At 54.2% G+C, this 26,446-nt stretch overlaps 1 protein-coding gene across 4 annotated transcripts in view; it reads left to right on the top strand.

Moving 5' to 3' along the window:
- Positions 1-26,446, top strand: part of PAX8 (paired box 8) — a 55,620-nt gene that overhangs the window by 22,228 nt on the left and 6,946 nt on the right. The window contains exons 3-10 of one of the 4 annotated variants that reach the window (XM_057309335.1): positions 8,727-8,892; positions 10,794-10,994; positions 12,349-12,437; positions 12,738-12,863; positions 13,127-13,314; positions 17,390-17,513; positions 17,979-18,185; positions 24,937-25,038. In XM_057309335.1, coding sequence (XP_057165318.1) covers positions 8,727-8,892; positions 10,794-10,994; positions 12,349-12,437; positions 12,738-12,863; positions 13,127-13,314; positions 17,390-17,513; positions 17,979-18,185; positions 24,937-25,038 — 1,203 coding nt within the window. The remainder of the gene's footprint in view (positions 1-8,726; positions 8,893-10,793; positions 10,995-12,348; positions 12,438-12,737; positions 12,864-13,126; positions 13,315-17,389; positions 17,514-17,978; positions 18,186-24,936; positions 25,039-26,446) is intronic. The other 3 variants (XM_057309337.1, XM_057309336.1, XM_057309338.1) reach the window with 3 other exon arrangements.

Consider the following 26,446-nt stretch of genomic DNA (forward strand, 5'->3'; position numbering starts at 1 on the left):
CAGGGGCTCCAGGAGTGGGGAAGACAGAGCTGGGATTATTTCTGGCTCCTTAGGGCATTCTAGAACCTTCCAAGAGCAAGACAATGATTAGGCAGGAATCGGCCTCTTCCCTTTGCTCCCCACTAACAGCAGTAGCTTCTTCCTGCAGTCCCCACCTCAGGGGTACCTCAGCGGTACCTCAGGGTTCCTTTGTGCTCTCACAGCCCTCCCGCACCCAGAGAAGAGAGTTTCTACACCAAAACCCTTCTGCTGAAGTACCTAGGAACAGGCTTCTGATTTCTGACTGGACGCTGACTGACATGCTACTTAATGTCAGAGGAGGTCTGAGGAAACAGGACTCCAAGACCGGCTTGGTCATGCCCTCGGCCTTGAACACAGAGCACAATGCTGAGCTTCTTGGCAGCGAGACCTGGGAAACCAGTTTCTTTTTGACCAGCTGGATCCTGTTAGACATAAAAGGGCAGTCCTGCCCAACGGCCCCGAGTCAGAAACTTCTCCTCAAGGGAGCCTCTGACTCTGGGGTGTCCAAGTGCCAGGAGAGGTAGCTTTTGACATGACACCGTGGTCATCCCTAATTCAAGCTGTCTCTTGTGGCTCTTTCCCTGTGGAACTCTGAAGTCTTCCCCCCAAGAGCTGTAAACCCCGTGGGGGTCAATCTGTGTGGGTCACCCCTTGGCTTTCTCCATAGGCCCTCTGAGGCCAGGGTTAGAAGGAAAGGCTTCTCACCTCAGAATCCACAGACCCACCTTGGTGACAGTTTCCTCATGGGGGTGACACGGCACAGTCGCTCTGCTCCCACAGAGAGCGCCTGCAGAACCACACAGGCCATACGTAAAACATGACAAGTGGTCAGACATTTCATGCTGACGTCAAATGCTGGATGTATAGGAAGGCCTGGGCCTTCATCCCATGGCTCCTGGAGGAGAGCAAACTTCTCTTTTCCTGGACTGTGATAGCTGGACCACCTTTTAAAATAGCTCATGTCCAAGAGAATATGACTTTGGAAGACACAATTCTGCATAAGGCAAAGAATGTGTGGGCTTCACCAGGCTTGTTTTGGGCCTGTTTACTTTCCTTCCTCTCTCTCTCCCTCTGTCCCTCCCTTCCTTCCTCCCCTCTCTTTCCTTTGTTCCTTCTTTCCTTCCCTCCTTTCTTCCTTTTTTTCCAATAATTATTGGGCACCTACTCTGCACCCAGCATTATACTAGATATTAGGGCTTTAGAGATTTAAAAAAAAAAAAAAAAAAAGCCACATCATCCCTCAAGGGGCACATGGTCTATGCAGCAGGTCACAGACACATTCTCTGCTACATGTAGTGGTAGACACTGTGTCCAGGCATGTTTAAAAGAAAGGACCAGAGACAGCAGGCAGGAAGGGCAGGGAAGACTTCCCGTAGGAGGTAGCTTCCTAAAGTGACTCAAGGTATGAGTACAAATCGATCCAGAGCCGGTTAGGGAAGGGCACTCGAGGCATGGAGGGCAGCACAGACAAGGCTGCAGGCGAGGATTCGGATGTTGTGAAAGACCAGCAAACAATTCCACGTTGCTGGGTCATCGGAAGCAAGGCTCGGACAGGTGGGGATGGAGGCTGGAGGGGTAAGCCAGGCTCAGCTCGTGTGGACCTTGTCCTCTGGGTTTAGTAGCTTAGGCCTCACCAGGCGGGACACGCTGCTGTGCCCCAGCGGGCTTCTTCAGTGCGGGAGGGACACGGTCAGACTTGGGTTCCAGATACGTTGCTCCCCAGCAAAAGGTCACGGGTGCACGTCGCGTGCAGGGACCAGTGAGTCCACGTGACTAGTTAACGCCTCCTCACCTTTGTCCCAGATGACCCATCACTTAGGGAGATCTTCTTGGGTCACCCGGAACTAATTCAATCTCTCACCCTCCCCCCCACTATTCTTCAACACTGTACCCTGCTGTGTCCTCCTTGGCACCATCCACGCGATACTTACACGTCATTTGTGTGTTTGACTTTGTAAATATCTACCTGTTTCTAGACTGGAGGCTCCACGAGGTCAGGCATCAATTCTATGCTATCAGTTCCAGCAAAGGGCTTGGCGTGTGCTGGGTACTCAGCACATACACATTGAATGGATACATGAGTACGTAGATTTGTGCTGGGATGGCCAGGGGGGTACTGATTAGGTAAATATTTAGGGGGTATACACGCCATGGTTTGGTGAGTCCTCCATGTGGGGAGAATGGAAGAAGCTAAAAGCCCTTAGTTAATTCACGGGGCATATATTAATTGAATATCTAATCCAATTTAATAATGAACAAAACAGACACGGTCCTGCCCCCATCATGAAGCTTTCGATCTGGTGGGCGAAGACAGTGGCTACTGGTGTGCGTGTGATTATGCAAATGAATGTAAAATTAAAATCTGAATGAACGCCAGGCAGGAAAGGTAAAGGACATTGGTGGAGAATGTCTAAACACAGGCTCTAACCTTCTCTGTAGGAGAAAGCACAGCCGCCTGGCCCCAGTGACTTTGCACTGAACTATACAGGCCGGGTAGGAGTTAACTAGATTAGAGGGGAAGACAAGAGTTCAGGCAGAGGGAACAGCATGTGCAAAAGCCCCAAGGGAGAAGGACGCGATGCTAGCTCTGCGGTCGTGCCGAAGGCCAACGAGGGTGCAGGGCGGTGCGGTGCAGGGCGGCACGAGGTGATGCCAAAGGGCAGGTTCCCTGCTGGCGCGGCAGCTGGTGTCGTTCCCATCCAAGGCAACACTAACCAGGAGCCTCCTTCTTACCCAAAGGGAGGTTTCCAGTAGGAAAGTGAACATAAAAGTAGGGGGAAAGCTCTGGGCTGGAGATCCCGGGCATGCCCACAGGGCCATCAGGTAGTAGGTACAACAGTGAGAGGGGCGGTGATTGCCAAGGACGACCGTCTAGAGTGGACGTAACACTGGGGTTTGAGAAAAGCCTGAAAAATATACACGTCGAACAGAACAAAGGAGGGAGGAGAACCCCAGTAAAGAGAAACAAAAGCAGGTCTGAAGGTATGAGGAACCAGGAGACAGCGTCGTCACAGAAACGTCCCCAGGGAGGAGAACGTAGCACCCGCACCACTCCCCTCCCACCCAGTACCGAGTGTTGGAGGACCTGCTGAGCCTGGGGCACACGGCAGGGTAACCAAGGAGCAGCCAGGAAGGAAAGGAAAGAAATAGGAACAGCAAGTATGACTACTTCTTGAGAAATCTGGTTGAACACAATAGTAAGAAAAAAGTTCACCATCAAGGGGAGAATATTGGGGGGAGGGGGCAGGGGTGGGGAAGCAGCATAGATGAATTTCACTGTGTTTGTAGGTCCAGGGGAAAGACCTAGTAGAAAGGGAGAGGTAAATAACATAAAAGGAATATGAGGCTAATTTACGGAGTAGAGTTCCAGAACAGGTGGAAGGGTGAGGCGTCAATGCGAAATGAAGAAGTATAAGCCACAGCTTTAGCCCGCTGCTGTCTCTCCGCTCCAGTTAGTTAGCCTGGGGGGGGGGGGCGGGGGGGGGGGGAGAAGCGCAAGGCTCGGACACCAAAGCCATGCAGTGGGTCGGGGCTGAAGCCAGACGCGGGATGCTGCTTCTCCGCGTGCCCGCCCCTTGCGTGCTAGAGTGAGGCCTGGGGGCCTAGGTAACCCATAACCGTGGATGCTGGCACGATCCAGTGTACATGCTTGTGGTGAAAGGTGGAAGGATGGAACGAGAAGTTGCAAAGCTAGGTTTCCGTGGTCCTGGAACATTTTTTCTAGGAGTGGTATGAGGCAGAGACCCTGGCTCCAGAAAGGCACTGGGCCAAGGGGAGCAGCTGGGAGGTTGCAGTGGGAGACCACAGGCCTGCAAGCGAGCGAGGGTGCTGGGGAACGACAGTGCCACCTGGAACATTTTTTCTAGGAGTGGTATGAGGCAGAGACCCTGGCTCCAGAAAGGCACTGGGCCAAGGGGAGCAGCTGGGAGGTTGCAGTGGGAGACCACAGGCCTGCAAGCGAGCGAGGGTGCTGGGGAACGACAGTGCCACCAGGCTAAGTACGTCAGAGCCTGCTTAGCATGGGCAAGGCCATTCCTTTGTGCAAGGGGAGCAGGCACCGCGTGACCTAAAGGACATCTCAAGGCAGCCACCGCCCCTCCCGTGGTAGTCCTGCCGCCCTGACACCCTTTGGAGCTAAAGCAAAAACCCCCAGGTCGTTAAGCAGAAATTTTCCCAAAGCAACACCTTGAACCAGTGTCACTCCAGGACTGGGCAGAGGTGTGAGGAAAGAGAAAGAAAGAGGACAGTCCTGGAGTCTGCCACGTCGGGATCCCCCAGCGGGGTGTCTATGCAGCAGCCATCATAATGGCCGCACACCGGCCCCTCACATCTGGAAAGCATTTTTTCTGTCGCATGTATATACGGAAGCATTAGTTAGACTTTTGTGAAAGGTGCCAGATAGACAAAGACAGGGCCCCTGCCATTGAGGAGAATCCATAAAGGAATCCAAACAGATAAAGAGACTGATCAGTGTAATCAGCGCCATGATGGAGACTTGTATGGAGGACTCTGGGGGCCCGGGAAAATTTTCCGTGTACCTTAAGGGTGTGGGATTGGTGCCTGTAACAGGAGCTTTGCACAGTGAGCCTCTCTCTTTTCCTTCTACCATTCCTGCTCCTCAGAGCTCTATAAGGCATGAAGAAATGACCAAAGAATGCCCTAATGCCTCCCTAAATGGTCACTTCTCCATAGTACACATTTCTGGACAGCAGGCTTCAGCTGGGGCTTTGCAGGCTTCCAGACCCTTCACTGTAGAACAGACCTCTCTGGCCCTGGGAACATTGGCATCCCTTGTCTGAGGGCCTTCACACTCAGAGCCTGCTCATGTCCAGCCAGACAGGCTTGTCTTCCTCTTCCACACCCACCCCTCCCCACCCACGACGCTCCAGACCATGCAAAGGGCCTCTGCTTATGAAGCTTCAAACCTCTTTCTGGTTCACACCTTCCCCCCAGCCCAACCAGGGGCTCCCACTCATTCCCGGCTTCCGGCCTCAAAGCCCACCCCATTGTCCACAGCTGCATGGGAAGGTGGTCAGCACAGTGGGCGGTCCAGCCCTTCCCGGTGCAGGAAGGAAGGCTGCACCCACCACTGAGCATTTGGTGGTGACTTACCCAAAGGAGTCCACTCCCCCACACCGGACACAGGAAGGACAAAAGACCTTCCGTTACAGGGACTCAGCTCAAAACCTCAAACCATAGGGGCCATCTCCATCTTCAGCCAGCAGGCTCTTTCCAGACTCTGCTACCCGCCTGTCTACACCACAGTAAATGTCTTCCAATGTCTTGAGAACACCAAGACCTCGTGCATGGATTTATTTTCACGTGGAAACTTCTTCACCTGGTTATCTCCTAGTCATCCCTCCTTGCAACCTCCAACTGACCACTTACGGGCTCCCTAACACCTGATCTTAACCTCTCTCAAGCAACTTCTCCCTTAGCATGGTGATTCCCAATTTATGTGATTGCATCCCCCCAAGATTGTAAGTTCCTTGAGGGCCATTTTCTTGTCCTTTTCAAGATGGTTTCCTCAGTGCTTTATGCCTGATTTGTGGCAGGCACTTCGTACATAAGTGTTGAGATAAAAAGCAATGAAAACTATGATATGTGAAGAATATGAATTATTGTTCTTTGAAGGTGGTGGGGCCAAAGTGGTAGGTGTATAAGTATTTAGTTCCTCTCTTGATTTTCTTTACCAGCCATTGCCCAGACTAAACCAGTGGTTTGTGACATGTGGCCCCAGACAAGCAGCATCTGGGAACTTCTTAGAAACAAATTCTTGGTACCATCCCAGACCTGCTGATTCAGACACTCTGGGCCTTGGGCTCATCAGCCTGTGATTTAACAAGCCCCCCACATGATTCTGGTGCACAGTCAAGTGTGAGAACCACTGTTCCTGCCCTAAGGCCAAGCTTGGGGTCATAACTTTCAACCATGTAAATATTAAAAGTTAGAAAAACTTTGCACGAAATCAAGATTTTCAGCAAACCAAACACTCCTACATCCTGGTTTCCCCATCTTCTTAGAGCAGTTGTTATAGTCCGCAGCTGACACAGCAAGAATTTCCATTCAATGGATGAGAACAGTAAGGCTGGGAAAAAAAAACCCACATTCTCAAATGATAAAATTAAAACAGGCAGAGTCAATGAAGGAATCTGGCCCAATGCTCTTTGTACAGCAGCACAAAGTCATTCAGAAGCCAGCAAAATAAAATAAAGCACCAGAGAATTGATAGTTTAAGGGCCAGAGGTATGAATACGCCTTTCCCTTCACACTGATGCTGGGTGATCTGATAAATAAGATTTCAGGAGGGCTCCTGAGGGCCTGGGTCTCTAAGGATTCTAATCAGTCCTTCAGGAAGATTTAGAACAATAGTCCACACAGCTTCTTCGATAGAGAGACAGACAATGGTGGGTTGTTGTTTTTTTTTTTTTAAGACACAATACCCAATTCAGGTCACCTCAACAATGACACTTGGTTTTTTCAACCTGCTACCTTTCAAGAGGTGAAGAACTCCGCCTGTAGGAAACCTTGCTTCTAGATACAGAGGTCCTAGCACAGCACCTGGGGCTGGGTGGATGACGTGGCTGCCTAAGTTCTGGAAAATGGGGACAAAGCTGGGCGGTCTCAAGGTCTTGTCTGCCTTTGGGTGGCTGTCTGGCGCCCCCTTGTGTTCAGTGTGTGGACCCAAAGAGCCAAAAGACCACGAGGAGGGAGTGAGGGTCAAATGGCTAAGTCATTCTCCAAGGATGGCCTGTGGCCATGAGAAGCCAGTGGAAGGGGCTCAGAAGTGGGCCATCTGGGATGTCCTCCCAGCCGTGGTGGAAAAGCACGTGCTGGGACAAGCGGCCTTATGTGGGACAGTGGAGGTTGTGTCCAAGCTCACCCAGTTGCCTCCACCAGGGAGATGGGTCACTGTGTCCCTCTTGCTGGTATTTGGCCAGCAGGCTCATTCCTCCTGACTTAGTGCCCAGGCCAGAGACTTATAGCTTCTTTTTTGTTCTTTTAAGAGAAATTGACTGCTCCGCTGAAGCCAGCTTGGGCCCCCGAGGAGACATTGCAAGGCAGTTCTGAATGTGCTAAGTCCGTGGGCGGTAATGGGCACGGTGTGCCCAGCAGAGCCACTTCCCACCCTTGGCCATAAATAGTCCTTAACGGGCTCACCCAGAAGGTTTGGCGCTGGCTCTTCCTCCTCGCCTGCCCGTTCCCCCTGTCTCCCACCCCTGGAGCTCTGCCAGCCCAGCCAGATCACCAAATCCTGCCCTGGTATGAAAAGGTGTCCTTCATGCCTGGATCATGGCACCTTCAGCACAGGCTGCAGGCCAATGCCAGGCTTCCAGGACTGGTTCGGCCATAGAACAGGGCTCGACCCAAGAAGCACTGATGGAAGCCTTAATTCTTGGCTACAGCCTGGCTGCTCCTCATACAGGCTGAGTCACATACATCATAGAAAGCACGTCACTCACGCTCTCTAACCCCAGCCTCTTCATCAGCAAAAGGCGATCTCAGCCCCAGAATGAGCCTAGCCTGGGTCTCGTGATTTTTGAGAGTTGAGAATGTTGGTAACTCTAACAGACAAGCACCTTCTTGCCTCTAAGCCTTTGCAGCTGTTTTTCCCACTGCCTGGAACAGTTTCCTCCCCTCTCTCCTTCCCTTGGTGAACACCTCTTTACCGTCAGTCAAAGCATAGACTTCTTCAGGAACCCTTCTAGAGTCCCCTAAGTGTGGGCTTGGTCCCCACCAGTGATCCCCATAACCCTCTGCTTGGCCCTGGCCCCAGCAGTGGTCACGTGGTCTGGTAATTGGCTGTCTGTTGGTCTGGGCCCTCGCTTTAGTAAACCCCATGAAACAAGAACAGAGATCATCTGGGCACCTGCAGGGCCTGGTACAGTGCCCGGCACATGGTAGGCACTCAGTATATAGGCGCTTGACAAGATAGATGGGCTCAGAATGGAACACAGGCTGGGTCCAGAGGGCAGAGGGCAAGGCAGCAAGGCAGCTAAGAAAACGCACACACATCCACAGTGTGTCCACTGTCTGCACAGTGGCCTGCAGTCCACCATGTCATGTCCCTGGAGATCTCTGCCCGCCCTTTTAGTGCTCTGGCCTGTTAGAGAGAGAAGCCATGGGATCACTGGGGCTGGGAGCCTGTGCCCCAGCTCGACCACAGAATAGCTCTGCTTTTGTTCGTTTGTGTTCGTGTTTCTCAATGCACTTGCGCTGATAAAATCGGGCTCTGTGTTAAAAGGAAGAAAGACAAAGACAAACGTAAAGACCGCTGATTTAGTCTACGCCCTCATTTTACAGATAAGGAAAAGCAAGCCAGAGAGGAGAGGGGACGTTCTCCAGCATCACACAGCTCAGCACCAGAGTAGGAAGACCCAGCATCTCCAGCTTTTTATACACGTGTCAGAGGGAGGGACGAAGGTGGGGGGTTGTTATTCAGAGTGAAGGGCCGAGGGACTGAGAGGAGACTGAGAGGCCCAAGCGGTGCCCAGATTGCAATGTGTGCTCCCTCCGGCATCATACGCCACCCTCCCCTCTCCCCGACGGGAGCCAGCCTCCCTCTGCACCGGTGTCTCCCTCAGGCACCAGAGGGCGTGATGGTGAGAGTTCCCACGCACACGGTCGTGCACGCACGCAGCACCCACACCCACACCCACGCTGCCTGGTCCTGACAGCTGTTCCCGCAACTACTGTCTTCTTAGGCCATGGAGGGCTGAACCAGCTGGGAGGGGCCTTTGTGAACGGCAGACCCCTGCCCGAAGTGGTGCGTCAACGCATCGTGGACCTGGCCCACCAGGGGGTGAGGCCCTGCGACATCTCCCGCCAGCTCCGAGTCAGCCATGGCTGTGTCAGCAAGATCCTTGGCAGGTAAGCACGAAATTCAGCGCACGCCACCTTCCCTGCAGGGCTTGCCTTGGGCGGCCCACCTCGCAGCCAGACCCCTTCCCGGGGGCACTGGGTCCGTCCCAGTGTCCAGCTTCGGTCCTGGTGGTGCTTCCAGGCCTCCCCGCCCACTGCTCTTCTGTTATTTTCCTGTCCTTGCTTCTTTCTTTGTTCTTTTCTCCTTCCTTTCTTTTCTCCCTCTTGCTCTTCTCCTCTGCCCTATCTCTCATTTTTAGGGGCTTCTCTACTCCTAAAGCAGGAGAATCTTCTCCAAAGCACCCCACCCCACCCTGGATGAGACCAAGGGAAATGGAGCCGCTAGGGAGGGGACCCAGGATCAGAGGTGGTTCCTGCGATCCACCCCACCCCCCAGGGATGTCTCAGTGTGCTTCTCAAACTCTTAATCCCCAGAGCACCTGCACCGGAAGCACCAGGGCTCCTTGATGAGATGCGGAGCCCTAAGGCCTGGTCCAGACCTGCATATAAATCACAGCATCCACGCCGGGAGCCAGTCCTGGGTGCCGTGATTTTTAGGAGATGACCAGGCACCAGTTATGAACACTCACTCCAGAGCAGTGGTTCATCGCCCTGGCTGACTGTTAGAGTCACCTTGGGAAACTTAATTTAAAAAAAAGAAATTATGTCTAGGCCCCAGCCCACATCCATTAAAGCAGAACTTTAGGAGAACAGGCCCAAGTGTTTGTACAGTGTTGAGGCTCCTTCAAGGATTCCCATTTTCTGTACCAGAGTTCAGGACCGCTGACCCAAAGGTCAGGAGGGACCAGGAGCAGCAAAGCCCTGCTTCCGGGCTGACACAGCATAGTCTGGAGAGTCACTCCCAAAATGCCCCTGCGCTGGGGGACTTGGGGCTTTGCCTCGGCTCAGCGCACCTGTCTCTCTCACCCAGCTCATAGGTGGATTCAACAGGAGTTCTGGCTTAATGAGGCAAAGGGACCTGACTGTAGCTGAACCATGGAGAGCCCTGGCTTCCCGACTGAAGTTGCCAAGCGCAAGGGTCAGGAGAGGGGCTCCCAAGATGGGCTTCAGTGTCCCCGAGAGATGAGCCTGGAATGGCTATGACAGACAAGCAGAGTTTTAAAGAACCAGACTTTACTCTACAGTAGAAGAGACCGGAGAGTTTCCACCACAAAGAGGGGAAAGTTATCCTGACATAAGTCACAGATCTCCCAAAGCAGCTGTCTGGGGGCTCTGGGGAGAGGAAAAGTGGATAGCCTGGGAGAACAGGCTTGACTTAAGGGGCCGGATGTGGCCAGGGATCCAGGCCAGGCTGGCGTTCCAGAGTCCAGGAAGAACAGCTTCCACCTGAACCATGCAATCTGGTAGAAAACCAGTGGCCAGCTGGGGGGTGGCGGGGGGGGGTGGTGGTGGGGAGAAGGCAGGGGAGCAAAGGTGAACCAGTAAGACAGAGCAGAGGGCCCAGGGATCCAAGCTGGCTTCCTGGGGAGGGTAAAACCAGGATGGCCAAGAACGGCGAGTCACGCTTTAACCCCAGAAAGCTGCGTGGAGAACCCCGCCACTGTGATCCTGTGTGTGTGCACAGAGTACATGCAGCAGATTTCTAAGAAGGGAAATCTGCTCCGTAGGTGGCCCTTGGGGGAGCTCAGACGCAGGAGACTGGCTGGAGGGGAAAAGGAGAAGCCAGGTGTCCAAGGCGAAGTGTTTAGCAGAGGGTTCTGGTTTGGCAGCAGCATAAACTACTCATGCAAGGGGAACAGACCGTGCCAGGAACACCAAGTGTCTGAGGCCAGCCCTGGGGGTGCATTTTACCCCCAGAAGCCTTGGAGAGGAACGAGAGTCTCTGGCTAAGTCCCTGCCCGAAGACCCCACCTGCTTACTGGGTAATTCTTTGGGGTTCTCTATTGGAGTAGGTACTACGAGACCGGAAGCATCCGGCCTGGAGTGATAGGGGGCTCCAAGCCCAAGGTGGCTACCCCCAAGGTGGTGGAGAAGATTGGAGACTACAAGCGGCAGAACCCCACCATGTTTGCCTGGGAGATCCGAGACCGGCTCCTGGCGGAGGGGGTCTGTGACAATGACACTGTGCCCAGTGTCAGCTCCATCAACAGGTGAGAGGGACACAGCGGCCTAAGGTGGGGGGAGGGGAAGGGGGCAGGGCACCTGGGCTTTGGGGGAACCATGACGGAGACCCGAAGAAGGGCCTGGCTTGGGTGGAACAGAGCCTAGAAAGGGGCCTCCTGCTGAAGAATTCAGCAGGAAGCACCCCAGGCGCCCGGGCAGGTATCCACCCCTCCCCACTGCTCTGCAACACTCCCGCCCCACCCCACCCCACCCCCGGTTGTACTTCACCAGTTTCCCTCCTCGCACGCTATATCCTCTTTATTTCAATAAAAGAATCCTGAAGTGACCCTTTCCTGGGCCACACGACCCCTAACCTGGCCCTCATTCAAGCATTCACTCAATTGTTTGGTCATTCCATTATTCGCTCACAGCCTCAATCAATCATTTACCCACTCATTCATTCCTATATACATAATTCATTCACTATGTGCTAGGTCCTAGGAACACACAATCCTGTCCTTGAGGGGCTTATAGTCTAGTGAGAAGACAGACACTAATCAAGTACTAATCAAGTGCCCCCCCACACAATTGTAAAAATGCGGCTCTAAGTCCTCCTAAGGAGAGGAACGTGAGGTATGTGAGCTGGCGTAAGGTGCTTGGTTTAGGAAGGAATGAAAAGATGTCCCTGAGCAAGAAACAAAGACTAAGAGTTAACTAGGAGAAAAGGGGAGCCAAAGGAGCTCTGAGACAGCACATGCAAAGGCCCTGTGGCTCACAGATCTTAGACAAGAAGCTGAAAGAAAGCCAGCAGATAGAAGGGGAGCACGAGGTGGGCTGAGTTGGGAATGTCAGTAAACACTGCCCTTTAGAGGTTGGTGGCCATGTCACATATTCTTGCCTGTGACCTATAAGAAACTTCACAGACTTTAAGCAGGAGGCTGACTTGCATTTCGAAAAGTCCACTCCGGTTACAATAGGGAGAATAGATTAGAAAGGGTCAAGAGCAGGTAGGGGGTGGCCAGTGAGTGATCCCAGCGGGAGAGAGCTGGTGGTGGCCTGCATTAAGTTGCTGACAGTGACATGCAGAGCAGAGTCAATGCTGGAAAGTTTATGAGGTCAAACCCACAGAACCTCAAGATGGCTTTGGTAGAGGAGAGAGGGAGGCAGATGTGAAGCCCCACCTGTATTTCCGCCTTGAGTGACCAGTGGAACTGATCAAGAAACAGCAACACTGGGAAGGACCAGGTGTGAGGAGTGAGGTCAGGGGTTCAACTATAGACAGGCTGTACTTGAGGTGCCTCTAAGATACCTAAGGGGCTCTCAAAAAGGCACAGGATCCGGGGCTGCGTGAGTCTTGTTTCCTCCTTCTCTCTCTAATAGGCTTTCTCATCTTCCTTACAGAATCATCCGGACCAAAGTGCAGCAACCGTTCAACCTCCCCATGGACAGCTGCGTGGCCACCAAGTCCCTGAGCCCAGGACACACGCTGAGTGAGTGCTGACCTGCCGGCACACTCAACCTCGCCCGCGCACACCCATCTGCAAACACACAGTCGCACGCGTGCCCACACAGACATACGTGCCGGCGTGGCCAGAGCCCTTCCGCAGGGACAAAGCCTCGCTGGGTCCCAGGAAAGACGCACTGACATTCGTGGGGGTCGGAACACTTCAGGCGGCCTCAACTCCAAGAACCCCTCGTGCCAGTGGGCCCCCTGACTCCTCCATAGTGGCAGCAGAGGCTCTGAGGGGTGCCCCCCGTTTGCTGACCCTCTCCCTCTCATCCCACTGCAGTCCCCAGCTCAGCCGTCACGCCCCCGGAGTCACCCCAGTCGGACTCCCTGGGCTCCACCTACTCCATCAACGGGCTCCTGGGGATCGCTCAGCCTGGCAGCGACAGCAAGAGGAAAATGGACGACAGTGAGTGTTGGGGACCAGGGGGCAGGTAGGGGGTGCAGGAGGGCAGTCCGCCCGGGCTCCAAGGGGACTGGTAGCTCCGGACTTTGCAGGTGCTGGCGACTCCCGCCTACAGCACATGGCCTGTCCCTAAGCTGGCCACAGTCCCAACGGCCTGGAGCTGGGTCCTTCCTGTCCCTCTGCAGCCCGCGTCTGCCCCTCCACTCTGGCCTGGGGCACGGGTAGAGGGGTCCCCTGAACGCTTTCTCCCTGCCTGGGGATGCCAGGTGACCAGGACAGCTGCCGGCTGAGCATCGACTCCCAGAGCAGCAGCAGCGGGCCCCGCAAGCACCCGCGCACGGACTCCTTCAGCCAGCACCACCTTGAGCCGCTCGAGTGCCCGTTCGAGCGGCAGCACTACCCAGAGGCCTATGCCTCCCCCAGCCACACCAAAGGCGAGCAGGTGAGCAGCCAGGTGAGCGGCAGAGCGGTGTTGGGCAGGGGCCGCAGCAAAGCGCAGTCTCTGGAAGATTCCTAGTCAGTCTGCAGTCTCGCCACCCGAGCAACTTCAGTTGCACCAGTGGACTCAGGGCGCAAGCTTCACAGCTCCAAGCCCACACAGACTTCATTTTACCAGACCCCGGCACCTCCCTCCTTCTCCCTCCAGCCCTCTTGCCTTTCCTCACCCGTAGCCTCTGAGCTCCGCCCTTTCAGGAGCTCACCACCAGGCCGTGCCATCCCTCTGTCCTCCGGGGCTTCCCCACACTGCACGGTCAGGTCCCCCAGCTCTGAAGCGGCAGCTCAAAGCCTTACACCGTGACCTCGACCGACACCTCCAGCCCAGCTCTGGCCACTCACACCTGCACACCGTATGGCCTGCATTACTCACCTCCCGAGCATGTCGTTCTCGTTCACACCTCTCTGCACTGGCACACTGCATGCCCGCCGCGCAGAGCGCCTTTCCTTCCACCTTCCTGCCTGGAAAAGTACCGTCGGGCCATGATGACTCAGCTCAAGCATCACTTACCCTTGAATCATGCCCTGCCCCTCAGACATGCTTCCTCTCTCCCTCGTCTGTGCTTCTGTCCATCCAACACGCCATTCCAGTAACTTCTCACGGCGTGCTGTGATTGTCCAGTGGCCGAAGGGGTAGGCAGTGGGTTTCATAAGGCAGGCCAGCATCTTGAAGCATCTTTTTATTTTTATTTTTTTATCTCCGGCACCAACATTGTGCCCCTCTTAGAATAGATACTCAGTAAAGTTGCATTGGTGCGTGAGCCGAGAAATCCAGAACAATAAATTGCGAGTTACAGGGGAGTTTTTATTTCTAGTGCTCAGGACAGGTGAAATGGTTCATAGTGGGTCAGCTTCTGGGAAAAGCTAACAGAGATGTCACTGGTCTCCCCCCGCCCCGAGCCCAACAAAGACTCCACAATTCCCACAGAACTTCCAGAACTGCTGGCCCCCTCCTTTCATGTGGATCTGTCCACAGTAGCAGTGGCTTCCACCCCTCCCGCCTACCCGGGTCAACCAGCTGAGGAATTCCCTTAGGGTGGGTCTGCTCACCCCACTTTGCTCATGCTGTCATTTGATCCAGGAGTGAGGCAAGCCTTACGCCTTGAAAGTCCTGAGCAGGACAATGGGGACGATGCCAATAAGCCGCTGAACCACTGCCAGGACCGTCTGGGCTGCTGGGCCCACGCCAGCCCCGCAGCTGGGCAGGCAATCTGCGTCAGCGATTTTATCAGCCTGGGCTGTGGCCACCGCGAGGGGGTGCAGAGAAAGCTGGCTGTCAGCAGACCCGGGGAGAGGGCCCGGGTGCTCAGCCGAGAGTCAGCACATGGCTCCCTGAGGGAAGTGGGGCTGCAGCCGTGGGCTCATAGGGAGCCCGCTGCGTGTGCAAGCACCAGCTGGCCTGCAGAAACCCTGCTGCTGGGCCCCTGGCACCCGCTGGGCCCCACAGCCATCTCCTGGCTCCATTGCTGAGCCCCCAGAGGGCCCTGCCTGATGACAGGGAGACCGAGGCTGGCACACGTGCCTGGGGGATTGTGGTCTTAGCCTTAGAGCCACAGGGACCTCGGGGACCACAGAGTCCAGTCTTTCCATTTGTGTGGAGACAGCCCAGGGCTGGGGAGGGTAGAGAGAGCCTGGGGGAGCGAAGGGGTATGGAGCTCAGGTCTGCGGCCCTGGTTTCATTCAGACTGGCCTGCGGCACCGTTGTGGATCCGATGCTTCTATGTCAGTTCTTACTCGAAGGCCGGAGAAAGAGAGTTTGAAGACCATGGAACTGCTCCAACCTCTCGTCCTATAGATAAGGAAACTGAGGCTCAGCAGTGTCCATCCATGATTCATTCCCTCCCTCAGCCCATCTTCTACTTGCTCATTCATTCACCCGGCTGGGTGGTGAGGGGCAGGGAGCATCCGGCCTGTGCCGAGGGCTCCTTGCGTCTGAGCCCCTGCCTTTCCTGCCTTTAGTGACTCAGACTGTGCTGTCAAAGGACACTGTGTGCTCTCACCTGGGCCCAGGAAGGCCCTCTGGCCTGGGGAGCCGAGAGAGGGAAGCACAGGTCCACACAGCCGACCTCGGGATGAGGGGGGAAGGCACAGCCATCTTCCCTATAAGATCAACAGGGGGGAAAGCATTCAACGGAAACGCCATGTGGCCTCGCTCCTGGTTGCTGTTTCGCCACCAGGCCCAGCCAGGAGTCACAGTTAGGAACAGTTCTTTGTCCTCTATTTTACAAGTGCAACAAGAAACAGATCAGCAGAATGTGAGCAGTAATGACAGAGACCAAGAATTTTGCCCCTTATGACTCACAAATAATACCTATTAGAACAACGTACTGAGCATTCTGTGCTAAGCATTTAACATGCGTATAAAAAATCTCACGTAACCCTTACATCAGCCTGGTGATGCAGGTTCTAGTCTCCCTGTAATAGGGATGAGGGAGCCATGGCTCAGAGGGTCTAGGAGCCCACGGCTACGTGGCTGGTCACTGCAGACGCAGGCCTCAAACTGGCCCACGTGCTAGAGCATTATGCCACTCTGCACCCCAATCCAAGTTCAATCCCAGGAAGAAATCCAGCCATCACTGGGAGGATGGGTGACTTTGGGGGGGATTGGGAGATTTTTTCCCCCCACTGACTAGTCTGGATTTGGGAAAGCTATAGGATTTTGAGTAGGTATTTGTTATCAAATCAACACATCCATAAGGCATTTTAAACTTTTCTTACATTCTCTAGAAATTAGGTATTTTGCTCAATTTCGTTAAGCCCGGCTCTAAGCAGCTCCGCCCCACCTTGAAGCAGGCCCCCCTCGGAAAGCATGGAACCAGAGCACCATTTAGTCAGTAATCGCGGCTCCATGATAACGGCGCCCTGGTGGCCTCTAGAATTGCCTGCAGCTTCCAAAAGTGCCCAGCAGGCAACCAAAAAGCGCTGTGGCCCCTTGGAGGACGTGGCTCCACGGAAATCACTGGAAGCAATTGCCTTTAGTGGAGCTGTTATGTAACCGCGAGCGTTCCTTGATTTTTCTGTTGCACACAGAGTGTGCTTGTGATGTGTGTGACCCACATGCAGGGAACAGGTGTGTGCTTGCGTGTGCTGTCTTGTCCCCTCGAGGGAGGGAGTCACCGTGAGGGGTAGTGCACGCTTGCCCATAACTGAGCAAGGGAGAAAGAAAACCCTGCAGGAAAAGAGGTTTTTGTTTTGTTTTGTATTGTTTTAACAAAATTAACCCCAAGGATCACCTGCCAGGGGAATCTGGATAGAGAGGAGAGGAAGACGATAGCCCCCTGTTCCGGTCCGGGGCGGGGAGTCACATCGGCGGCTCTCCTGAGGGAAAGAGCACCAGGGGACGTTTAGTCCCTGTGTCATTCTTGCCTGGGAACTTGCTTGTCTGGATTTCAGGCTCTCCACATATAAAACAGACACAACATTGCTTGCCCATGTCACAGGGCCGTCGGGCTCAGTGGGCAGGATAACATGGGCAAAGCTCTCATGTGTGCTCTTTGCAAACGGACTGGTCATGACGTCATCCAGTTGAGCGCACCGTTTGAGGACATGAGAGCCGGACCCCTTAGGTTTCCGTCCTGGCTCTGCCCCATAGGGGAACGTGCGGGTTTCGTGGCCCCCCGTGGCCGTGTTTCCTCTCTGGAGAGGAATAAACCCATGAATCAGGGAAGCACCCTGAACCGCGCCACAGGCAGACCGCTCCCACCCCGCTGCCTGTTCTCTGTGGCTCCAGACCTTGTGGGGAGACAGGGAAGGAGGTGGCCATCCAGCCAAGCCCTCAGGCCCCCAGCTGGCTTTGAATCCCAGGGCTGCAGGAGGGGAAGCTGTGAGCCAGGGATTGGGCAACAGTGGGGCTGCAAGAGGAGCAGGAGAATAAGACACATAAGAACCCATGAAACAGGCTAAGTTGAGTCCAGCATGCGTGGAAAGACGGGGACAGTGAGGAAGGGAGCGTTTCCGGGGAGATTAGGTCACAGGGCTCCTACTGAGGCCTGCTGCCTACGGCTTCTGTGCGCTGACTTCTCTTTGTTCCCCAGGGCCTCTACCCGCTGCCCTTGCTCAACAGTGCCGCCCTGGACGACGGCAAGGCCACCCTGACCCCTTCCAACACGCCTTTGGGGCGCAACCTCTCGACTCACCAGACCTACCCAGTGGTGGCAGGTACGATGCCTGGACTGTCCTAGGCCACGTGGCCCCAGCTGCACAGAGGGGCTGCAAGGCAGAGCCTGGCTGGCCCTGAGGAGGAGGGGGCTAGGGCCCTGGGCCTGCACAGGAGAGGTGGGCTGTGCGGGCTGGGCCTGCAGGTGGGTCCAGAGGGTCCTGCCTCATCGTAGCCCAGGGCCGCCTCCACGCCTCCTCGCTCCCCCACCGCCGCGGGGGAGGGGGGGCACACACTGTCCTTCCACACACGCAGAGGCACAGCAGGGAGGCAGAGCTGCTCTCTTCCCCTCACTCACCCTGAGGAACACGCGCAGCCCCTCCCGCCACCCCAGACTCGAGAGGAGCACAGCCCCAGCGCCCCGCCCGCACCACCCCAACCCCCTACATCTCATGGCTGGGTTTGTGCATGTGCCCACCGCATCATCTCACACCCCTCTCTCCTTGTTGTCTCCCTCCCTCCGGCAGATCCTCATTCACCCTTCGCCATAAAGCAGGAAACCCCCGAGGTGTCCAGTTCTAGCTCCACCCCTTCCTCTTTATCTAGCTCCGCCTTTTTGGATCTGCAGCAAGTCGGCTCCGGGGTCCCAGCCGGTGCCTCGGTCCCGCCCTTCAATGCCTTTCCCCATGCTGCCTCCGTGTACGGGCAGTTCACGGGCCAGGCCCTCCTCTCAGGTACGACAGGGAGGTCCCGGGCCGTGCAGCTCTGGCGGGGGCGGGAGGGGGGGTCCTCAGGGCCGGCCACCAGTCCCCTGCTTTGGGGTCCAGCCCCCTCTCTGGCCCTTAGCCCTGTCCACCATCACTCTGGCCCCTGAATCTTCCTTCCTGCAACTTTCCGACATGCCAAGATGTGGTGCTCTGTGCCTGCGAAGTCAGGAGGTGGGAAGGGCAGGCACTCCAGGGATGCCAGGAAGAGGGGTGCCTGGCTGATTTCTAGAAATTTGCCCCAAAACCCCATGGACAAGCAGGGATCTTAAGGTCAGGAGCCAGGCAGTATAAAGCAGTGAACAGATGGTCTGGGTGAGAAATAAAAAAGAAGGAAAAAAGAACTTTGGAGGGAACAAGTCATTGGCTTTTGTAGCCAATTTCTGGATCAAATTTCTGAAGAAAACAGAGGGTCCGTCCTCAGTGGGTCTCCATAGTGTAGCTCTCCTTGTACCCAGTTTAACAGGATCACCCTTGGAGAACACTGAGCGGAGTAACTTACCAACTTGAGAGATGGGAGAACAGGGGGACCCCCCATCAGGAACCTCATTGGCCTCAAAACATTTAAAGCTGGGAGCACCTTAGGGGTATCTAGAGGAAAAAATCTCCCATGATACCAATGGCAACCAGGCCCAGGAAGGAGAAGAGCCTGGTCAAGGTCGCTGAATAGGCATGTGGCATCTGGCAAAGTAAGGGCTCACTCAGCCTGCGTGCACCCCGTGGGTCAGGCCTCCGCAGACTGGGTCTCCCTGGCAAAAGGACATCAGCCCATCCAGCCAGGGCCCGGGCAGCAGCCAAAAGAGTCAGGGTGTCTGGCTTGGGCAGGAGGCCTGAAGTGGAGTGAGAAAAGGGAGCAGAGACCCATAATAGTCTTCAGATACCTGACAGGCTTCTCCAGGATGGCACTATTTTAGACGTGGGTCCAAGGCATTGAACTAGAACCCATGGAGGAAGCCAGAAGTGAGCCAGCCCTTCTGGACCGGTGGTTTTCAACTTGCTGGGCCTGAAATCACTCTCTTAAAATGACAGCTTTTATAGAAGCGAGGTATCTACTCTGTTTGAAGTAGGGACTCTGCCCCCTGAAAGCGCCTGGACTTGAAAACCAGCAAACCAGAAGAACAAGACCTCCACCTGCAGAGGGACCACAAGGTCATCTTATTCGAGTTCACAGACCCTGTCTTAGAACTGACTACATTTTCTGTCTGGCAAGCACCTGGGATTTTTATTCTCTGTGCATCCCCACATCTAATGTGGGAGGTCCTCTTGGAAGAGGCGGGCACAGAGGTAAAGGGTTAAGAAAGGAAGTCCAGTGTGGGGGCAGAGAGGCAGTGTTTTGGGGTATGGAGCAAGGAAGCAAATGTTGACTCAGAGTTCAAAATTTCAAAAGCGGGTGAAGTCAGCGGAGATGGGTCACTTGTTTTGACCAAAGTGATTAAAGGAGAAAAATCTGTGAGCTGAGTGGAATGATGTCAGCCAGAGAAAATGGGATAGGGAGGGTGCGAGGGGAGCCAGGGAGTAAAGGGACTCACATCCCCTGTGGGGTGGAGAGGCCCAATCACTGGATGAGGCTGCCTCCACCTGCTTCATGTGAATGGCAGGCCCCGACCAGGACGGCTGCAACAAGGCAGGCAAGGGGTGTCGTGTGGGCGAAGTGTGTGATAATGGGGAGCAGTACTTCAGTTACTGTGTGAGTTGCCCAGAGACTTGGCAGGCCCAGTTGAGTGGAGAGGCAAGGACAGATGGCCGTGGAAGCGGTCTTGGATAGTGGTATGACGTATATTTGGAACAGCCCAGGGCAAACCTCCTACCCCACAGCCCCCCCACTTTCTCCCCACCCTGTCACCCTGTTAGGGCTTCAAGCACGTCCTATCAATATGCAGTCAAACCAGGGTGCCGCTTCCAACTCCTGTCAGTTCTTAGTTTAGTGGCCATGCCCACTCTCCAGAACAACTGCAGGACTGGAAGGTCATCCACCACACGGGGTAAAGAAGCTGGCAGCAGACACCAGGGTGCAGAGCGTGGCCCCTGTGAAAGCCAGTGGGGGGCTGCGAGGCCCAGCCCAAGGGCCGAAGACATGGCAGGGGCTCTGAAAAAAGCAAGAGGTGCCCAGACATGGAGGGACTGGGTGCAGGCAGGTTGCCAAGAGCAGGAAGCAAGTCAGGGGTGCAGTTCGTGGAGCTGGGCCAGCTCCGTGGCTCGGGCACCAGGTACCCGATGGCTGGTGTTGACCTGGAGCTCCCTGAAGACTGTCCACGTGCAGCCTCTGGTCAAGAATGGACCTAAATGCCTACCGTGTGGCTGAGCCACGGTGAGCCGGCTGGGAGGAGATCCAGGGAGAAGGAAGGTTAGCAGGAAGGATCTCAAGAGTCTGGGGGGCTAGAAATCGATCCAAGGGAGGAAGAGGTGAACTTGAAAGAAAGAGAAGGTAGCCAAGACTAAATTATCCTGAGGTGGTGCTGCAGACAAGAGGACCAGGTGAGTTTTCATTCCAGATTCAGCTTGGCCCTCCTGGCTCTCCTCCTCTGAGTGGCTTCCTAAGGACCCCCCCCCGCCCCGACACACACACACACACACACACACTGCGGCATCACCCTCTCCCCCTGGGGTCACTTCCTCTCCTCGCCCCGTGGCTCTGATAGTGCGATTTCCAGGGTGACTGTCCTGGATCTCAGCTCTCCCTAATCAGCCAAAAAAGAAGCATCAGAGTTTGGGGAACAATAGGATTGCCCCCGATATTCCTGCCGTTTCCCTTCAGATGCCCCAGTCTGGGTCCCAGCACACTTGTAAGAGTGATATCGAGGCCGTCCCTGTCCCGGCTGTCCCAGAACTGATTCCAGCTCAGCTGATCAGAAAGCTCTGAGTTGGTTTTATCATCAAAGAGTCCATTACCCGCCTCCATTCTTTTGTGCGAAATTATATTTAGTCCTGCCAAAGAAATTTCTGGATTGCTATAAATTTTCTTCGCTATCAGAACAAGATAAGGAATTGAAAAGGGGTCACGTAGAGGGCAGACATCAAAGTGGGCAAATAAAGTTGTCTGAGATCACCTCTACCCTCTGAATTCCTCCGAGGAATGCTACCAATATTTGGAATATTCACCAATATTTCTGGGGTGCTAGTGTTTTCTTATAGAACCCCACTTCACAGCCTGCCAACATGGAGCTGTGTCTACATCACCTTCTGAAAAATAGGGTCATGTTGGAAGTGTATTTAAGTGCAGAGGAGTTACAAACCAAAGAAAACACATGACGAAGAGCCTTAAAAATAAGTGAGTTAAAGGTCACGGTTAGGTCAAGTTGGAGCACGTCTACCTCATGGCTTCTGCGGTTTCATTTCTGAGAAGGTTGCAAGGTTCTCGGCTTTTGGGAAGAAACCACATATTTATTTATTTATTTATTTATTTATTTATTTTAAAGATTTTATTTATTTATTTGACAGAGACAGAGACAGGCAGCGAGAGAGGGAACACAAGCAGGGGGAGTGGGAGAGGAAGAAGCAGGCTCATAGCGGAGGAGCCTGATGTGGGGCTCGATCCCAGAACGCCGGGATCACGCCCTGAGCCGAAGGCAGACGCTTAACCGCTGTGCCACCCAGGCGCCCCAGAAACCACATATTTAAGGAACTGAAGCAAGTTTTGAGGGATTGACAAGGGAATGTAAGGTGAGAGCCATCCTGTAGAAACTCTTCCTCGGCTTTCCAGGAGGGCCAAGTTTCATGGACAGCTTTGGGGTCTGCTCCGGCACTTGATTCTCCCACTGGGAGAAAATTCTGGTGACCAAGGAGAGATGAAGATTAAAATCTCAGAATTTAAGGGAATGAGGCTGAGGAATTTATTTCCAAGAGCGGTCTAGGGGCTAGGGTCACAGGATGGGGTCCCACAGGGCAACTGTGACTAAATTGAATTGTGGCTTCAGGGAGCACGTGCCCCCGGTGCTCCGCCCTCAGCTGCAAAGCTCAAGAAGCATTAGGGTCAGGTGAGGGAGAGGGATGGAGGAGGGTGGGAGCAAGGGGAGTGCGGGACCACAGGAGCCCTGGAGAGTACCGAGGCCAGCACCAGCAAAGAGGTGGCCTGAGAGCCAAGACTTACCTGCTCACCTCCAGCCCCAGTCATGGTAGACACAGATGCAACCTCAGAATCCTGCTGAACACGGTGTACCAGGAAGCCCTATCAAAGAATTAAGTGGTACGCTGACCTTAATTTGCGATCTCTAACTTAACCTAGCTCTTCACGAGCCAGACGGGAAGATGCGATTCAGAGCAATTAAGCAGGTCGTCCCTCAGCCACAGCCTGGCTTGGATCTAGAGCTCTCTCTTCTCTCTCTCTCTCAGAGGAAGCAGGAAGCGGAAAGAGAGAAGGCATCAGGCCTGAACTGGCCACCACCCTCTTCCATCACTCTCCTCTGCAGGCACCTGTCCGCCGTCCGTACCCCTGCTACCCTCCCAGGCTTCTTGTCAGCCTTGCTCTCATAGGCTCCACACCTGGTCAGGCGCTTCATCTGAGGGCCGAGGGGGTCTGATAGCTCATTGTATTGCAGTCTTCTTCGAAGACAGAGCAGATTTTACCTTGCTATACCTCCTGCATATTTCTCCCTCTACTTCTAAATATACTAAAATTTCCTTGCCTCACCTGGGTTTCCAATCCCTCATTCGTTTGGACCTTGGGACCTGTAGAGTTCCAATAGATTGCACCCTGTTTGGTCCAGCGACAACCACAGCTGCACATTGTACTAGAAGTCAAACAAATTAGGAGGTGATGTTCATTTCTATGAAAACATTCACGCAGTTTTAAATAATGAACACTGATGGCTCATTTCAAATAGGATTTATTCTGTAATGGTTCCCATGACACGTAACAATTTATAGAATGTGTCCATTGCACTGATCAATGTCCACCCGTTGTGTGAAACCCTGGCTCTGAATTATGCTGGTAACACCACAGCGGCAGTAATAAGGAGCATAAGTCTACTCTTCTTGTTTCTCTCCCATTTTGCACATGAAGAAACAAGCTTGGGCACATAGGTGGCTGGTCTAAGGGCACTTGGAAAATTACTGTAGAAGCAGGATAAGGACTGAGGTCCTCTGGCTCCTAGACCTTTCCCTCCAGGGAAAGGTCAGAAGCCCAGAAGGCCTGGTCTTATTTACTAACCCCTAGGCTTGGCTTCACATGCTCATCTCAACTCATGCCCCATCTTGATTTAATGGCTGGCCTTGCTGATTTAGCATTCTTATTCACCGCTGTATCCCCAGTACTCAGAAGACTACCTAGGACATCATACTTACTCAATACATCTTTACTGCATGCACAAATTGTCTTCAGGAAATCTCTAGAAATCGAGGTAAGAGTTAGCCACTCCAGTATTGACAACTCGTAAGGTTCCATGGGACGTACCTTCCCTTTCATCATTCCTGGCCACCCCCTGAAGCGTTTGAAGCATGGAGGACCTGGGGCGGGGGACCTCAGGGAGAAAAGTTGGACAAGCAGGGATAGAGAGAGGACGACTTTGGCAAGTTGGTTGACGGGCTCACAGGGAGTCCTAGGAGAAGAAGCAGCCCTCAGTGTGGAAGATGCAGAGGCATTTGGGGGGAAATGGTCATAAGCGAACATAGTGATTCTCAACCCAGGATGATTTTACCCCCTGGGGACACATGGCAGTATTTGGAGATATTTATGGTTGACACACTGGGTGGGAACTGCTGTCGACATCTAGTAAGTAGGTACCAGGGATGCTGCTGAACGTCCTGCGATGCGCGGGGTGGCCCCAAAGAATTATCTGGCCCCAAATGTCAATAGTGCTGAAGTTGAGAAACTCTTGGAAACAACACCAAGCACTGGGATGACCAAAGAATTCATCATTCACACCGGGGCATTTGGGAGTGAAATGGACATTATTAATAAGTACGCCGGGACGGTGGATATAACCGGGACAGAGGGGAGCAAACCAGAACGTATTGCCGAGAATCCTTGGGTGAGGGAGAGTCTGATCTGGGCCCGCAGGAACCGGCGGCGGTGGAAGAAACTCACCCAGTCATACAGAGCATCCAAAATGGGAAGGCTCAACTTCCAGGTGTAAGAAAGGTGGAGCCAGGGAAATTGGGTCTCTACAGAGCTGCCTCAGTGCCACCAAGGCTAGGGCATTGCCCATAAATGAGTAAGAGAGAGATGGGTGTCTGTTTTGCTGCAAATGTGGGTTTTTTCTCCCCCTCAGGAATGGAGTTGACAGATGTGTGGTTCATGTTCACGCGTAAACACGAAATATCTCAGCCCACATCTCCCTTCTAGGTCAGGGAGAGCCAATAGATTTTGTGTCCTTGACAGCTCTGGTAGGTTGTGTCCTCCTGGAAGGCCGGCTTGAGGAAGAGGAACGCCCTCTCTGGCCCACTGGAAAACAGTACAGTGATCTGTTGGCACTGTCTGCCCCAGGTCCTACAAGGGGAGTCAAAGGTAATGGCCAAAAGGCCACACCTGTGCCATCCCCTTGTAGGGCCTCGTTCTTGATCCTCAGAGCTGGGGCTGGACGAGCATGAAGTCTGAGTCCAGTGGCCTCTAATGTAGCACTTAGGCCAGCTGTGACACTGGGGAGATAATAAAGACCCAGAAGACCACCATAGCCTCCCTCCAATACCATGACATTTTTATGGGTGAGTTAGGATTCGCCTGCAAGACAGGAAGTGCAGGAGCCCACGATGGCCTAACTAATGATTTCTTGCTGTATTTTCCCAGGGAGAGAGATGGTGGGACCCACGCTGCCCGGATACCCACCCCACATCCCCACCAGCGGACAGGGCAGCTATGCCTCTTCTGCCATCGCAGGCATGGTGGCAGGTAAGGAGAGGGGCTGCGCAGGTGGGGAGCGCTACGAACAGGAAGCGTTGGCCAAAAGTAGAGCAAGAGGGGACAAGAGGCAGGGTGGGTCCCGTGCATAGACTTCCCAAAGGGCATTGAAGGACCCACCAAAGGGCACATCTTGTAAATGCCTCCAGCCAAGATGTCACTGCAGTCCTGGCTTCTTTTTTTTTTTTTAAGATTTTATTTATGTATTCGACAGAGATAGAGACAGCCAGAGAGAGTGGGAACACAAGCAGGGGGAGTGGGAGAGGAAGAAGCAGGCTCATAGTGGAGGAGCCTGATGTGGAGCTCGATCCCGGAACGCCGGGATCAAGCCCTGAGCCGAAGGCAGACGCTTAACCGCTGTGCCACCCAGGCGCCCCCAGTCCTGGCTTCTTAACGCTCCTGCGCTCAGCCTCCTTCTTCCTACATGCTCCCAGATCCCCCATGCTGAAATGGGCAGGGCTGAGACAGACCAGTGTTCAAATCCAAGCTCTGCCACTTTTTCCCCTGACCCCACGAGCCTTGATGGAGAGCGCTGCAGGGCTCCGCAGAACAGTGCGAGCGCAACAGCAGCCTGGCGCTGGAGGAGCCTGTGGTCTCCCAGCTATTTCCCTCTGATGAACCTGCCTCCCTTTCTGTAAAATCTGAGCACGCATGGTGTTGGTGATGCTGATGAAGAAGATGGTTGACATATCCCTTCCTTTACACCCCACCCTCACTCAACCCTGTGTGGGTGGGACCCACGTTCTAGGTACCCCAAAGGTACTACAGGGAGATGAGCTGGGAGGATTTCTCCACCATCGTTTGGACTGTTCTGGATTCCTGTCTGCCAGTCCTTTGGGTTTCTTTATCTACCAGCATGACCGTTGCTCAACAGTGAGCCAGGGTGTCAAGGTCTAGGCAAGTGAGGAGGACAAGGGGAGTTTCTTGGGGAGAGTCGCACTCACTCTTGTAGGAACCATAGGGGAAGGACCCAAGGGTGGATAGGGCAGAATAGAACCCTGTCTACTCCCTCAAGAGGCTCTAGGAACTGGAGCTTCTGGAACGGGCTCTGAATGGGGGCCTCTGTGACCCCCATGCCAGCTGGGCCACCACCATGGCTCTGACCCCAGAGACTTAGCACGTCCACCCAGGCCTGCTTCCCTCCCTCCCTGGCAGGGCTTATTCTTTGCCCACCACCCACTCTGGGTGACGTGTGCTGAGGCAGGTGGGCTGGGCTCTCCTGGGCAGGGGGGAAGGGAGAGGGGAAGGAAGGGGGGAGGCTCTGCACTCCCTGGGAGCCTGCTGAGCCGGCACTTGTTGCTGCCTGGTTACCGTGGCAATGTGCTTAATGCAGCGTTGAAAATACAGAATACTGACTCCTCTCTCCCTCCTGGCCCTGGACTCCCTCCCTCCCTCCTTT

The sequence above is a fragment of the Ursus arctos genome, unplaced genomic scaffold (genome assembly GCF_023065955.2).
Source record: "Ursus arctos isolate Adak ecotype North America unplaced genomic scaffold, UrsArc2.0 scaffold_8, whole genome shotgun sequence".
Lineage (NCBI taxonomy): Eukaryota > Metazoa > Chordata > Mammalia > Carnivora > Ursidae > Ursus > Ursus arctos.